This window comes from Vipera ursinii (genome assembly GCF_947247035.1).
Source record: "Vipera ursinii genome assembly, chromosome: 5".
NCBI lineage: Eukaryota > Metazoa > Chordata > Lepidosauria > Squamata > Viperidae > Vipera > Vipera ursinii.
In genome coordinates this window covers 55454767-55468190 of record NC_139518.1, presented here as the reverse complement: position 1 = coordinate 55468190, position 13424 = coordinate 55454767, and the positions used below count along the sequence as shown (strand labels likewise).

Genomic DNA, 13424 nt, shown 5'->3' with positions numbered 1-13424 from the left:
CAGTTGGAGGGTTGTTTGGAATAACAGTAGTCCCCTGATGTACTCTAGATTGCCAACCCATGACTTAAACCATGTATTTGTTAGGCAAAAGAGGCATATTAAAATTTTCCCCTCTTTTCCCCCAGAATAAGGAAATCTCATACCAAACACAGCTCCACAACCCAGCCATATTTTCCAGTGCTTGTATATCCATGGATAACAAAGCGAGTTTTCCTCAATGGGGAGAAGTTAGTATTTTGGAGACTTGATAGTTTATTGTACAATATTTTCTGCAGGGAATTTAAAGATAATGATATAACAAATTCTTTCAAGTATCTAACATTTTCAAAGCAAAGAATGTAACTATTTTCTTGGACCTAATTATTCTCATAAAGCCAAACTTAACAAATCTCTATATTTGTTAATGAGAAATAAATGAGTGGGCTCAACAGTCTCGCCCAATTCATGCCCAAATCTAGGCAATTGCTAAAAGCTCTTCTTAAAAGTCTGAAGTAACATCAGTGATGGGATTCAGCCAGTTCGCACCACTTCAGTAGAGCCAGTAGCTAATTTTTTGTTGCCCAAGCCCAGGATGGACTTCCGGAAGCGGCAACCACACAGATTGTTCACATATTTGAATCCCCCACTGAGTAACATACTGTATACCTTGAACCTTAGATTCCATTGTAAATAGATGTTTCTGACTGCTTCCAATCGACAGTTTTACCCATTAACTTCACAGTTTCTCTGACTAACATATGAAACAAGGTTATCATGCCATTGCTGTTATCCAGATGGCAATAAAACAATAAAAGACACTGATTTGCCTTAGTCATCAGATCATAAGTGGTCAAACCTTGCAGCCAATCTGTTAAAAAAATAGCTTTTTTCTCATTCTCAGTTGCAAATATCTTTAGCCAATTTTGGTATTTTGATTAGTATTTGGTATTTTGATTAGTTGATTAGTACTAATTCAGACAATTATTGGCCAAATAAGAACTATAATTGCACTGATCTGCAACTAGCAATGTTAAATACATTATTCAGTATGCATTTTTATCCATCTAATTCAGGGGTAGGCAACCTCGGCTCTTTTATGACTCATGGACTTCAACTCCCAGAATTCCTGAGCCAGCCAAGCTGGCTCAGGAATTCTGGGAATTGAAGTCCATGAGTCATAAAAGAGCCGAGGTTGCCTACCCCTGATCTAATTAGTCAGAGTCTAACAAATAAATCCATCTCTGTTTCTGGATATATGGAAGGAAAAAAATAGATATATGTACAATAATAAATAAATTATAAACAGATAATAAAACAGCAGCAGGAAGCAATGACAATAGTAATAATAATAATAATCATACTTGTGAGAGATTTCCAGTTTCCTTTGTGAAAAGGGAGAAAGATATATTCATCTTTTCTGGAGATGCTGGTAAGCAAAACAGCTGTCTCCCAGGTATTCCTGACCAAGGGGGGTTATCGGAAAAGCAGCCTATTGTTTCATAACAGACTTCTTTGGCTAAAGAACACACAAGGCAAATTCTGAAAATAATTGGATTCATTCATCTTTTTTCGAAATTCATTCATTTTATACATTTGTAAGTATAAATATCTCCCTGCAGATAATTTTAGGACAGCTCACCTTAAATATTTTAAATGTGCATAGCAGCATTTCCTAACATACTGCCTTCTAGATAAATTGAACCAACTATAGGTATTCCTTGTTTAGTGGTATTTAGGTATTTCTTGAACAGTGTCAATTTGCAATTACAGTGGTGATGAAAAAGTAACTCTGTGACCGACATATGCATTTACAGTCTTTGCAATCTCTCTCTCTCTCTCTGTGTTTGTGCATGTGTGTATCCCATGTTCCCAGTTGTCCTTGCTTAGCAACCACAATTGGGACTGTCATTAAGTATTATGGTCATTAAACAAAATGTCATGCCATTGTTTCAATTGTTAAGGGAAATGCCACAGTCAGGAAATGAAACTTCACATGACTACGAGTTATGATTTTACTTCTGCCTTCTCTAACAACACTGTTTATTCACCTTAGTTGTGAAGCACACAAATGGTAATCACTTTACCATGAAATGCTTAAGTAGTCATAAATGGATGCTGGTTGTAAAAGGTCTGAATGGCAATCATATGATTAAGGGATACTTCAAGGGTTGCAAAATTTTTTTTTTACTCTGTTGTAACTTTGAATGGTTATTAAACGAGGCAGTTGATAAACAACAAATACCCACAGTACAATATTGCATCTTTTTCCATTCCCCCCCCAGAGTAGAAAGATTGCTTAAACAAGCTAACTTTTCTTGAACTGCTTTTTTCTACAATGCAGTGCATCCCTAAAAAGTTAACAAGCTTTTTCTTTTTACAACCCTGTAATCCCTTTTATTGGGGTGGAGTTGGGATGACTGAGCATTTTCTGGCCAGATGCACTTCCAAACCCCTATGCGGAGTTCACAGCAAATATTTTCTCTTGGTGCCCTGACAGAGAAATATCTGTTTCTGCCTCTAGGCTATCATGCTGCTCATAACAAGCTTAGCATTATGACCTTCATTAGCTGATTACATCCCTCTGACCCAATGGATTTGCTGCCTGAAAGTGTTTGGGGTTGTATCATTTTGATGCTGTAAAGCAAATCTGAAATAAAATTGAAGTCATCTGATTTTTATTTAGTGATGACTTAAGCGTCAACCTCCCTCCGTCCAGTGCGCTCCCACAGAGAGGGCCTCCTCAGGGTACCTCCGATCAGAGAATGTCGACTCGTGGACCCCAGGGGGAGGGTGTTCTCTGTGGGCGCGCCAGACCTGTGGAACCGCTTGCCGGTTGAGCTCCGGATGGCCCCCGACCTTCGCTCCTTCCGGCGGGATCTAAAAACCTATTTATTTGAGCAGTCTGGCCTGGTCTGATGGGTTTGGGGTTGGGTTTTTTTAATATGGTTTTAACTATTGTATATATCGGGCATAAATTATTTAATTGTTTTTTAACTTTTGTACTTTGTTTTTTAATATTTATCGCCCTGAGTCCTTTGGGAGAAGGGCGGTATAAAAATTTAATTAAAAAAAAGTGACCAGGTCACTGAAACAAATTGCACTTGCTACAAGAGGACTCTTATATCTTCATGTTGCTCCTCTAAAATTTGGCTCTGATCCACTATATTGATTTCTCACTCTAGATCAGGGATGTCAAACTGTTGGCCCATGGGCTGGATGCATCAGAGCAAAACCAATAAGTTGCGACATGTCATGTGGCATGCCTGCTCTAGATAGTTCACAAACCTGAAGAGGGAGAACAGTATATCACATTTATAATTACATTTTATCACACATTATATAACATAAGATTTTAAGAGGTTAATAGCTAATGAAGAGAAAAAGTTCTCTTTGCAAGGAAACCTTGGAAATTTAAAATATAATGGAGCTAAGTCATAGCTCCATGAATGTTCATTTGCTTTACAAGAAAATACCATCAACTTTTACTATAATGGTTGGGGAAAGACAGCAAGCACAAATATAGAAAAGATCTGAATTTTTTAAAAATTGAAGAGCTGTACCATTCACTGTAGACAGTAATCAAACACACATACATGCACATGAATAATAATAATAATAAACCTTTATTGTCAAAGTACAACATGTGTACATTGAGATTAGCTGAGCCTCCCCCCGTGCTCTCTCCCCCCAACACACAGTGACAACAAACCTTCCATCCTACCACACCATGTGAACCAACTATACCACACACCGGCCTCCCAAGTCAATTCTGCATAAGTGATTATGTCCTATTTAAAAGCCTAACAGCCCACGGATAAAAGCTATTTTTCAGCCTGTTGGTACGGCTGGCTATATTCCTATATCTCCTACTGGATGGTAGGAGAGTAAACAGATACCGTCCAGGGTGTGAGTCATCCCTGAGAATCTTCCTCACTCTTCCAAGGCAATGAGCCCTTGAGATGTCATCCAGTGATGTCAGGGAACAGCCCACAATGTCTTGTGCTGTGCTTACTACCCTCTGTAATACTTTCCTGTCCGCGGCTGTCAGACCAGCATACCAAACCACGACACCATACGAGAGGACGCTCTCTATAGTAGACCGGTAAAAGAGGGTCATTAGCCGTTGTTCTACCCTGTTCTTCCGCAAGACCCTAAGAAAGTGAAGCCTCTGTTGGGCCTTTCTAGCCACCTGGGTTGTGTTAACTTTCCAGGTCAGATCTTCACAGAGGTAGACTCCCAGAAATTTAAAGGAGCAAACTCTCTCTACACAGTCCTCCCCAATGTAAAGTGGGGCAGGTTCCTCCTTTTTTCTCCATAAGTCTAACACCATCTCTTTCGTCTTGCCAATGTTTAGGTGCAAGTTGTTGTTACTACACCATATGGATAGTTTTTGTACCTCCGCCCTATATGCTGTCTCATCCCCACATGACACATGACATCATGATTATATACAGTTGGAATTGCACACATAATAATACCCTACAAAATACATGTAGCATCATTAGGTTTGGTAGCTATATTTACTTGCTGGTATAAAAATTTGGTACATGAATTAATGAAATTAATTTATATTAATCAATATAAAATATGAAAAAGAGTATTATTATCTACTTCCTTGTTAAACTAAACATGAAATTGTTCTGAAGCATGGTAAATTGCCTTACCTTCTGCTGTGCCATGAAGGAAGAAGACAACAATCCAAATTATATTACTCTATAATAAATTTGAATAAATAGATTAAATCTTGGTAAAGCTCATTAGTACTTCATTCCAAATGAATTCATTTTCTACAAGCATTTGCTTAAACAATTTAATCTCAGTGTTATCTAACCTAATATCACATTCAAATGAGTTCTGTGAGATTATCTCATTGATTAAAGTGAAATATAATCATAACCTCTTTTTAAATCTTTTTCTACATGTTATTTTCATCATGGTGTCATAGCCACAAAGTGCCATCTTTGCTTTTAAGTTATGCCAGGTATGGCTGGTGGAGAAATATCTATATCATACCTACTTTCCAACAACACTTTCTCTTGCTCTCTCTGTCTGAAGTTAGGGATATAAATACCCAGAAACATAGATATATAGAAGATATTGCTTTAAACATCAAAGGACTTATTTAGAATTTATATATATAGTGAATGAGAAAAAAATAGTCATATAATGCCTCCTTAAGTAACACCAGCTGCCTGCAATTAGTGCAGGTTCGCATCCCACCAGGCTCAAGGTTGACTCAGCCTTCCATCCTTCCGAGGTAGGTAAAATGAGGACCCAGATTGTTGGGGGCAATAAGCTGACTTTGTAATAATGCCGCTTGGGGGCTGTGTGAAAGCCCTAATAAGCAGGCATATACATAGAATGAAGGCTACTGCTAAGCTTGTAAGCTGCCCTGAGTCTTCGGAGAAGGGCGGGATATAAATGGAATTAAAATAAATAAATAAATAAATAAATAAATAAATAAATAAATAAATAAATTAATATTCCAGTCTCTAAAGAAATGTAGCTAAACTAGATCAGTTCGTTTGACTTTCCATTTGGTTTCTACGAGCAACATCAAAAGTACATCATGCATCAGATCATAATTATTCATGCAGAATTAAAATAAATGATATTTATATCAATAGCATTCAGGACACTGCATTTAAATATTAAATAACTGATAACATTAATGCCTTATGCAACACTCAGAAATAGAAACTGTAGCTCCTCCTCCTTCCAGTCCACAAACTGGAATTCCCATGATAAGCTTCCACAAGACAGGAATAATATCTTTAAAACTGTCATGCCACATGAGACAACTGAATGGCAACAAGATAGATTGTTAGATAAATAGTACATATATGAATTTAAAAATCAGGACACCTTATATTTATTCAGCTGCATGAAAACATGTATTGTACCTCATAAATATTAAATTTAGGTGCGGTACAGTATCTTCGCTCAGGTTGTTGAAGATACAGTTTTGAGGCTTTAAAAGGAGAAAGTGAAACTTACAGATGTTTGTTTTATTTAATATACTTTTGACTGACTGATTATGTGATATAGTTGGTGTTGACTCTTAGTGACCAGATAAATTTTCTCTATGAAGAATTTTGTACATTATGCATCCATAGTTAAAGCAAATCATTTTTTATGAGTTGAAAGAAAATAATTTGTACAAAACCTTGAAACAGCAGACAGCAGAACATCTGCTGCCGGCATCAAGCTCCCTGCGCCCTGTGCGTTCCCACAGAGAGGGCCTCCTCAGGGTGCCACCGGTCAGAGAATGCCGTCTCGTGGCCCCCGGGGGGAGATCCTTCTCTGTGGGCGCCCCGGAGCTATGGAACCAGTTACCGGTTGAGCTCCGGACGGCGCCCGATCTGCGCTCCTTTCGCCGCGATCTGAAAACATACTTGTTCGAACAAGCCGGCCTGGCATGAGTGGGATTGGTGGGGTTTTTTATCATTTTTATTGGGGTTTTTACTATGTATTAATTGTATTTTAATCGGGCATGCATTTAATTATCTTTTAATTTTTGTACATTTCTGTGTTTTATTCTTGCCCTGTACACCGCCCTGAGTCCTCAGGGAGAAGGGCGGTATAGAAATATTAATAAATTAAATTAAATTAAATTTGTTTAGTTTTGACTTAAATCAGCCAGTTTTAGATTGTAATTATCACTCCATATTTTTTCTAAAATTTGTAATACTGTGTGCTGTAAATCTCATTGAACAGAGATGGACTTGCTTTTGAAAAACATGCCTAGTATAATTGCAAACAATAGTTATATTAAAGGGATTTAACTCTGATGTTTTAATAATATGAACTGACCAAGTACCATTAATATGCTTGTATTTTATCAAATTATATGGTGAACTGTATATCTGGCCTTGGGGTATCACTGTTAAACATTTGCATTAAAACCGTCTCCATGATATAAAGATGGGTGAGCACAGAGAATCTGGCATGTATTACTGAGATCCAGCTACAGTAGGTGATGCTAATGATATTACTGCCTCTGAAATCTGCCTGGCTGGGTGTTGGGTCCTCTTCAGCCTAGGTGGGGGTGGCACTGATCTATTAAGAAACCTTACCAGCTACCAGTGTTTCTGTTCCAGCAGTGGCAAGGAAAAAATGCTTTTGTATTAAGTTGAGCTGTAGAGACAAGTTGGAGACTGTTGGCATAATGGCTTCTTTGATACTGATAGGGTTTCTTTCTTGACTCTGGTCCTAGTTGCTGGACTGCTAGTGACAGTTGCTTGCCTTCTGTTGTTGGAGGACTTCAATCTCCATGTCTGAGGTTCAGTTGGGCCCAGAAGGTAATGGCTTTCTTGGCTACCATGGGCTTGTTTCAGGTGTTCTTGGGTTCAACAATGTAGAACACACTTTGGACCTTGCCTTTCTTTTTTTAAAAATGGTTTATGTGATCTGGATATATGGAACATCACTACTGTTTTTTTTTTGCAATGGTTGGATTATTTCCTGGCCCATGTGCAAATGATTGCCATCTGAGATGTTCATACGGATGGACCAAATCCAATGATTTGCCTCAGACACTTCATGGATCCCAATGATTTCTGATGGTGCTTGGAGAGTTTCCTTACAATCTGGCAGGTGAATCTCCTGAAAGCCTGATTTGCTGTTGTCATCTGAGATGACCTCATTGTGTTCATATGAAGACTGGGGAGGAAAATGAATTAGATTCCTTTAGGTACGTGGTACATATTCCCATGTAAGGGTCGAGTGTAATATAGAATTAAATCAGCATTTATTTTACTTAATAAACAGTTATACTTAAGTTATACTTTGGTTTGTCCTTTATGGATCATCTGTATAAAGTAGGATCATCTTTTGTATTGTGAATTGAAAAACTTCAGAAAACAAATGGCCACATGTCATACAGTCCTTTTTAACTTGGATGGTCTCATTTTTGATAGAACTAGACACAACATTCCAACCAAGTAGCATTCCAAGATACGAAGAATTTTTCCTTGGCAAACTCCTGTGAGATAACATAATCAAAAAGGGGTGAGAGTAAGGGTGATTCAGAGCTGAAATAATCAAAATTCCCACAGGATGCATGTTTGCTAGTTTTGAAAGGCTCCTCTTAACATCATATCTCAGATTCCCTGACTGGTAAAAGGAATGCACAAGCTTTGCTTAATTGTCATATTGTGTTCTTCAGCATTCTTGAATATTCTTTGATAGCTGTCTTAGTCACAAATGTGAAGTTGTGTCAGGCGCAAGCAATCAGATCCACAAGTGAAAAGTTCAGGTTGACAACTTTATGGTATTCTATCTATATTACAGGAATCTCCCAAGCTGCTTTTCTTTTCTTGGGAACAAACAGATAAGGTCCCATGGAAGTTGAGGTGGTGGTGGTCAGCCCTAGGTTTCTTGCAGCTATGCAATGACTCAAGGCTTGATCCGTCCTCCTTATCTGCCTGACAGTTTTCCAAGAGATTGGCTCTATAAATTTGAGTGAATGGATGAATGAAATGAAATGAATGAAAAAAAAATTACAATCTTCATTATTCTTCAATATTAGTTGATTATTATCCTGTTATATACCTCAGAATTTCTGAATATTCTTAAAATGTTACATTATGTCATGTTATGTTATTATTTTATTTCCTTACACTGCTTTGGAATAAAGCCCTAAATGCTCATTCTGCATGATAATTGCTTCTGAATCAAAAAATCCCCCAAACCTTGGGATTCAACCCAACTGGGCTAGAGACAACAATAAACTGAGCCCTTGATAAAATTGTAGCTTCTCTCAGTTGGTCAATCTTAGATGGTGTAGGAAGTCAGCCTCCCAGAGAAGGAAAAATATATTTCCTCAAAGGATCTTAAAGAAGCAGAAAAGCATGCCCAGTTTTCTTAATAGCCCCAAGTCTCCCTCCCCAAGCAGAAACCAGCTCTATAAAAATGCAGATGTTGGAGGGCCCCAGCTAGAAGATTAAGAAGACACCTAAAATCTACATACCCCACCCAAACTCTAAGAGGACATAATAGGATTAACCCACAGATGCCAAAGAGACACAGGTCAAAATACATGACACAGGAAATACAAAGCCTCAAACAGGAACAGGAAACAACCTCAAGAGCCCCAGAGGGTATAAAAACCCACTCCCTACATGTGCTCACTCTTTTCTTCCAGAGCCATTTTTCTGTCTGGCTCTCCTCTTCAATAAGCTGCAACCTTCTTTCTAAAGCAGTCACCATATTGTTTATTCCCAGCTTGGACTGAACCATGATGAAGACTTTTCCTTCAACAATGGTTTGTTGGTTTACTGGGAGACTGCAGGAGATGAATTGGCAGAAGTGACATCTAGAGTGCTGGCGGAGGTGGTCAAGGAATGAATCTGCCTGAGCATAACTTTACGCCCACATTCAGACCAATGCTTTGGCCATAAGAAAGATAAAACAGTATTATGTATCCTCTCTTATTGTGTCAGAGTTCTCATCCTGTTAGTTGTATTTCAGGTTGTCAGTTCATTGTTAGGGGGAAAAAAACAACAACATCAAGAGTTCCTACACAGTTGCTGGTCAATTAGCATTTTATTTCATTAACAAAGTCACCCAGATTTGCTTAAGTCTTGGATCGATGTGGATAAGGTCCAGAATAAGGACTTGGACATTGTTTTGTTTAGTTCAATCAATCAATCAATCAATTTCAACTTCTTGTGGGGGGAAAAATAGTTCTCGCAAAGTTGGAATCGATTAATTGAACTTTTTAGTCCTACCCAGTCTGCCGTTACCACTGCAGCCACACCCACCCAAAGGGCACGCCCACCCAGCACCCTATGATACAAAAGTGGGTTTGGGGTTGCAGTTTGGGCACTCTGTCTCTAAAAGGTTTGCCATCACTGCACCTGAGGCTGCCTCCCTCCCCCTCTTAATTTCATCAGATATGTAGCTAGAGATAAGGTGATTTTCAGAATCCAGGAAACTGCTAATTGCTCATTGTGAGAACACTCTATTGGTGTTCTTAAAGGTAGCTATAGTACACTTTCTTCTTAAAGGCCCTACCTAGACCCTGAAGCATTGAACTACTACTGCCCATTCTACAGCCTTTCCTTTTAGCAGAAGGCTATTGGAACAATGGTACTGAATCAAATATTCTAGAGAAAACGGATTGCTTGGATACTGTGCTGTCAGAATTCAGGCCCGCACATGGAATAGGAATGATCTAGTAAATGCCTTTCACTACACAAGGGGGGAGCAAATGCATCCATCCTTGACTTTTAGAATAGGATTTAAAAGCAATATGGAGATTGTGACAGCATTGGAAGACCTGAGCACCAGGTTAGGGCTAGATCGTCATGGAGACAAATCTATTCATATGGTTACCAAAGGTTTTCACCAAATGAACAGGACATAAAAATCAAGTTTAAAAAATCACTCATATGATTATAAAGTTTAATTCTCATACTTCTCAGCAATTACTAAAATCATCCATTCTCAACACTGCACTGTTAACCATCATCTCTTAGCCATTTTGTAAATAATAAACAAAAAACTTATTCAGATTGCTTTTCTCCTTTTTATATTTGGTTATGCATTTGGGTCTTTGGAATAAAGTGTTATCTTACAAAAGTATTGTTTTCTTGAATGAGGCTGTAAAATAACTTAACAGAGAGAAACAAATTAATTTACCCGTATGTCATGGACTGATAATTTTTTTCACTTTCTACTATGTATTTAGCTTTCGGGATCCTGGTTTTGTTCATTTCCTTCCTACTGCATGAAAAAGAAGTTCAGAATGCATTTATCCTTTTAAAAACTTAATTTCCTCCTTCTGTTGCAAAAGGGATTGAGATTGTAAAACTCAACCAAGCTATCACAGTGGCAGGTAGCATCAAATAAGCACTTAACTATTTACCATTTCTAAAATTATGGAAGTGCATTTCAGAACTGAACCTGACTAGAAGTACAGAAGAATAAAATGGGAAGAAAAAGGGTATTGGTATATATATATATATATATATATATATATATATATATATATATATATATATATATATATATATACACACACACACACACACACACACACACATATATATATATATATACATATATATATATACATATGTATATGTATATGTATGTATATATATATATATATGTGTGTATATATATATATGTATATATATATATATATATATATATATATATATATATATATATATATATATGTATATGTATATATATATATATATATATATATATATATATATATATATATATATATATATATAATTTGATCTAGATGGAAGCTACAAATATGAATCAGTGAGAATTTCACTTAGTTCATTTTTAATTAAAACATAATAGCATATACAGTTTTTTTTCTCAAAGAGGGAAGACCTTTCAAAACTGCGTAGATGATAGAAACCGGACAAATTGATCAACTAGGCACAACTCTCTGAGTATTTAGCTTTAAAAACCGGATTCAATTGATTATGGATTCATAACCATCTGAATTATGTCTGCTACTTTTTCCTGAAGGTTTCTCATCTTTAACATTTATATGGCAAGATGGGAAGAATCTGAGTTTTTCAAGAGTTGCATATGAGAGAAAGGGTACTTGGCAATTCATCTTATCCTAGGAGAATACAGGGAGATGCTCTCTAACCCTCTCTGGACGATTTCCAACCTTCCTTTTTCCTCTTAAGGATACATGGTTTCTTGCATTTCCTTTTGGAAATATATGATAAAAGTCTTTATCCCAACGTTTCTTTCCCCCCAATCCCCATGCTGAACAATAGCATCCTACCAGTTGCATTTCTATCTCCTTATAGTCAAATGTCCATCCTGCCCTCCTACCCCTATTGTATATATTATCAGCCACTTACCATTCTAAGATTTCTTAATGCTGTGAAGTCTCGCATTCAGAATATTTTCCTTTAATACTGTGCTATCCTTTATGTTGCTGGGCATGCTTCTGATAAGAGAAGAGGTAAAGTGACTTTTTAGGGAAGTGGAGACGGACTGATGCACAGGTATTCATTCTGTCCATGAATGAATAACAAAGCAGTTTTCTTTGTGTGGGCTGGCCTGGCGGTATGCAAAATATGGCCTTGGATATTTTACTCTGACTGACTCCCACTGAAGTTTCATCATTTGTTACTTTTCAACAGAATCAGCCATGCAACATGATAATTGTGCCATTGAATTTAATGGTGTTTTAGATTCCCTTTTATTTTATCCTGTCATAATATTTCAGTCATGAACAATTCAAATAACAGTTCTTCTCTCCCCCACCATCATGATTTCATGCTTGACAAAGTTCTTGTGCCAAAGCAATTTATCCATCCATCCATGTGCTATTTAACATTTTAAACTCACACATAGATGTTAAAACTGTCAAAACTACAAGAATACATTTTCATGTAATAAAAGGATTTGACTGCTTTAACTTTTAAAAATTAAAATGAGAATGTGGAAAAAGTTACATAAATGTCCCTCAATTTTGAAACATCCCTCACCTTATGAAAATAAAGTCATGTGATCAGGAAAGAAAGGGGAGGGAAGCTTAGAATGGAGATGCTGACAACAACTTGAGAAACTACAGAAGTGTTTTTCTGATAGTGATTAACTTTTTTTCTGGATTTTTTTCCTGCAGATTTTGGCTGGATCTTGCTAATTTTTAAAGGCATCTATCTCCAAATTTGATCCTGTCATGTTTGGTTTTCAAAAACAATTATCCTCTAGGTGGACTGGCAAGGTGAGTCCTGACACCTTTTACATAATTTCTTCACAACTTTCCATTCTGTGTCCATTATTTTTTTTTATTAAGCAATGGGAAAGCCAGCAGAAAATCTAAACTCAATGTGGCAGGAAAAAAGAGGGAAGGGAAGGGAAGGGAAAGAAAGGGAAGATTTCCAATGCCTCCTACCAGCTTCCCACAAGGAAGCTTGCAGGAACCTGGAAGTCATTCCTGCTTCCATCAATTTTTTTGCCTGCCCATAGTTATTCTATTTCTTATTTAGGTAAGGATCTATCTCTGAAACACTGATCCAACAAGACATGAGTTGTCAGGTCTGGATCTAAAATTTTACATGTACCTTCTGAAATCATCGGAAAATTTAACATGCAAGAAATATATATATTGACACTGGAATACTACATAGAAAATAGTCATTTCTGTTTCCAAGCTCTTAGAAATATATTGGCTTATTGAAAATATCCTGTCAATAAAAATTCACTTCCTTTTTATTTTATAATTGGTGAGATAGAAATAGCATCACCTAGGATAACCTGAATACAATGGCAGGAAATGCCATGCCTTGCTTAAAATTCTTTAAGTGTTCTCAGTTATATGCAAAATAACAAATGATGTCAACCAGCTTATCTCTTTAGAGCATCTTGGCTTTATAAAATATAGGGAAGCCCTTGTAAAAAGTGGTTATTCAAGTTACCCAACTTCCATCATGAATGAATGAAAAACTCCT

At 37.0% G+C, this 13424-nt stretch overlaps 1 protein-coding gene across 1 annotated transcript in view; it reads right to left on the bottom strand.

Moving 5' to 3' along the window:
• LOC310640858 (pancreatic lipase-related protein 2-like) overlaps positions 1 to 11861 on the bottom strand; it is a gene marked incomplete at both ends in the record, with an annotated part of 28438 nt that extends 16577 nt beyond the window's left edge. Inside the window, 4 exons of the mRNA XM_083363395.1 lie at positions 144 to 269; positions 1341 to 1495; positions 4644 to 4692; positions 11826 to 11861. Coding sequence (XP_083219521.1) covers positions 144 to 269; positions 1341 to 1495; positions 4644 to 4692; positions 11826 to 11861 — 366 coding nt within the window. The remainder of the gene's footprint in view (positions 1 to 143; positions 270 to 1340; positions 1496 to 4643; positions 4693 to 11825) is intronic.
• Between the last annotated feature and the right edge of the window lie 1563 nt (positions 11862 to 13424).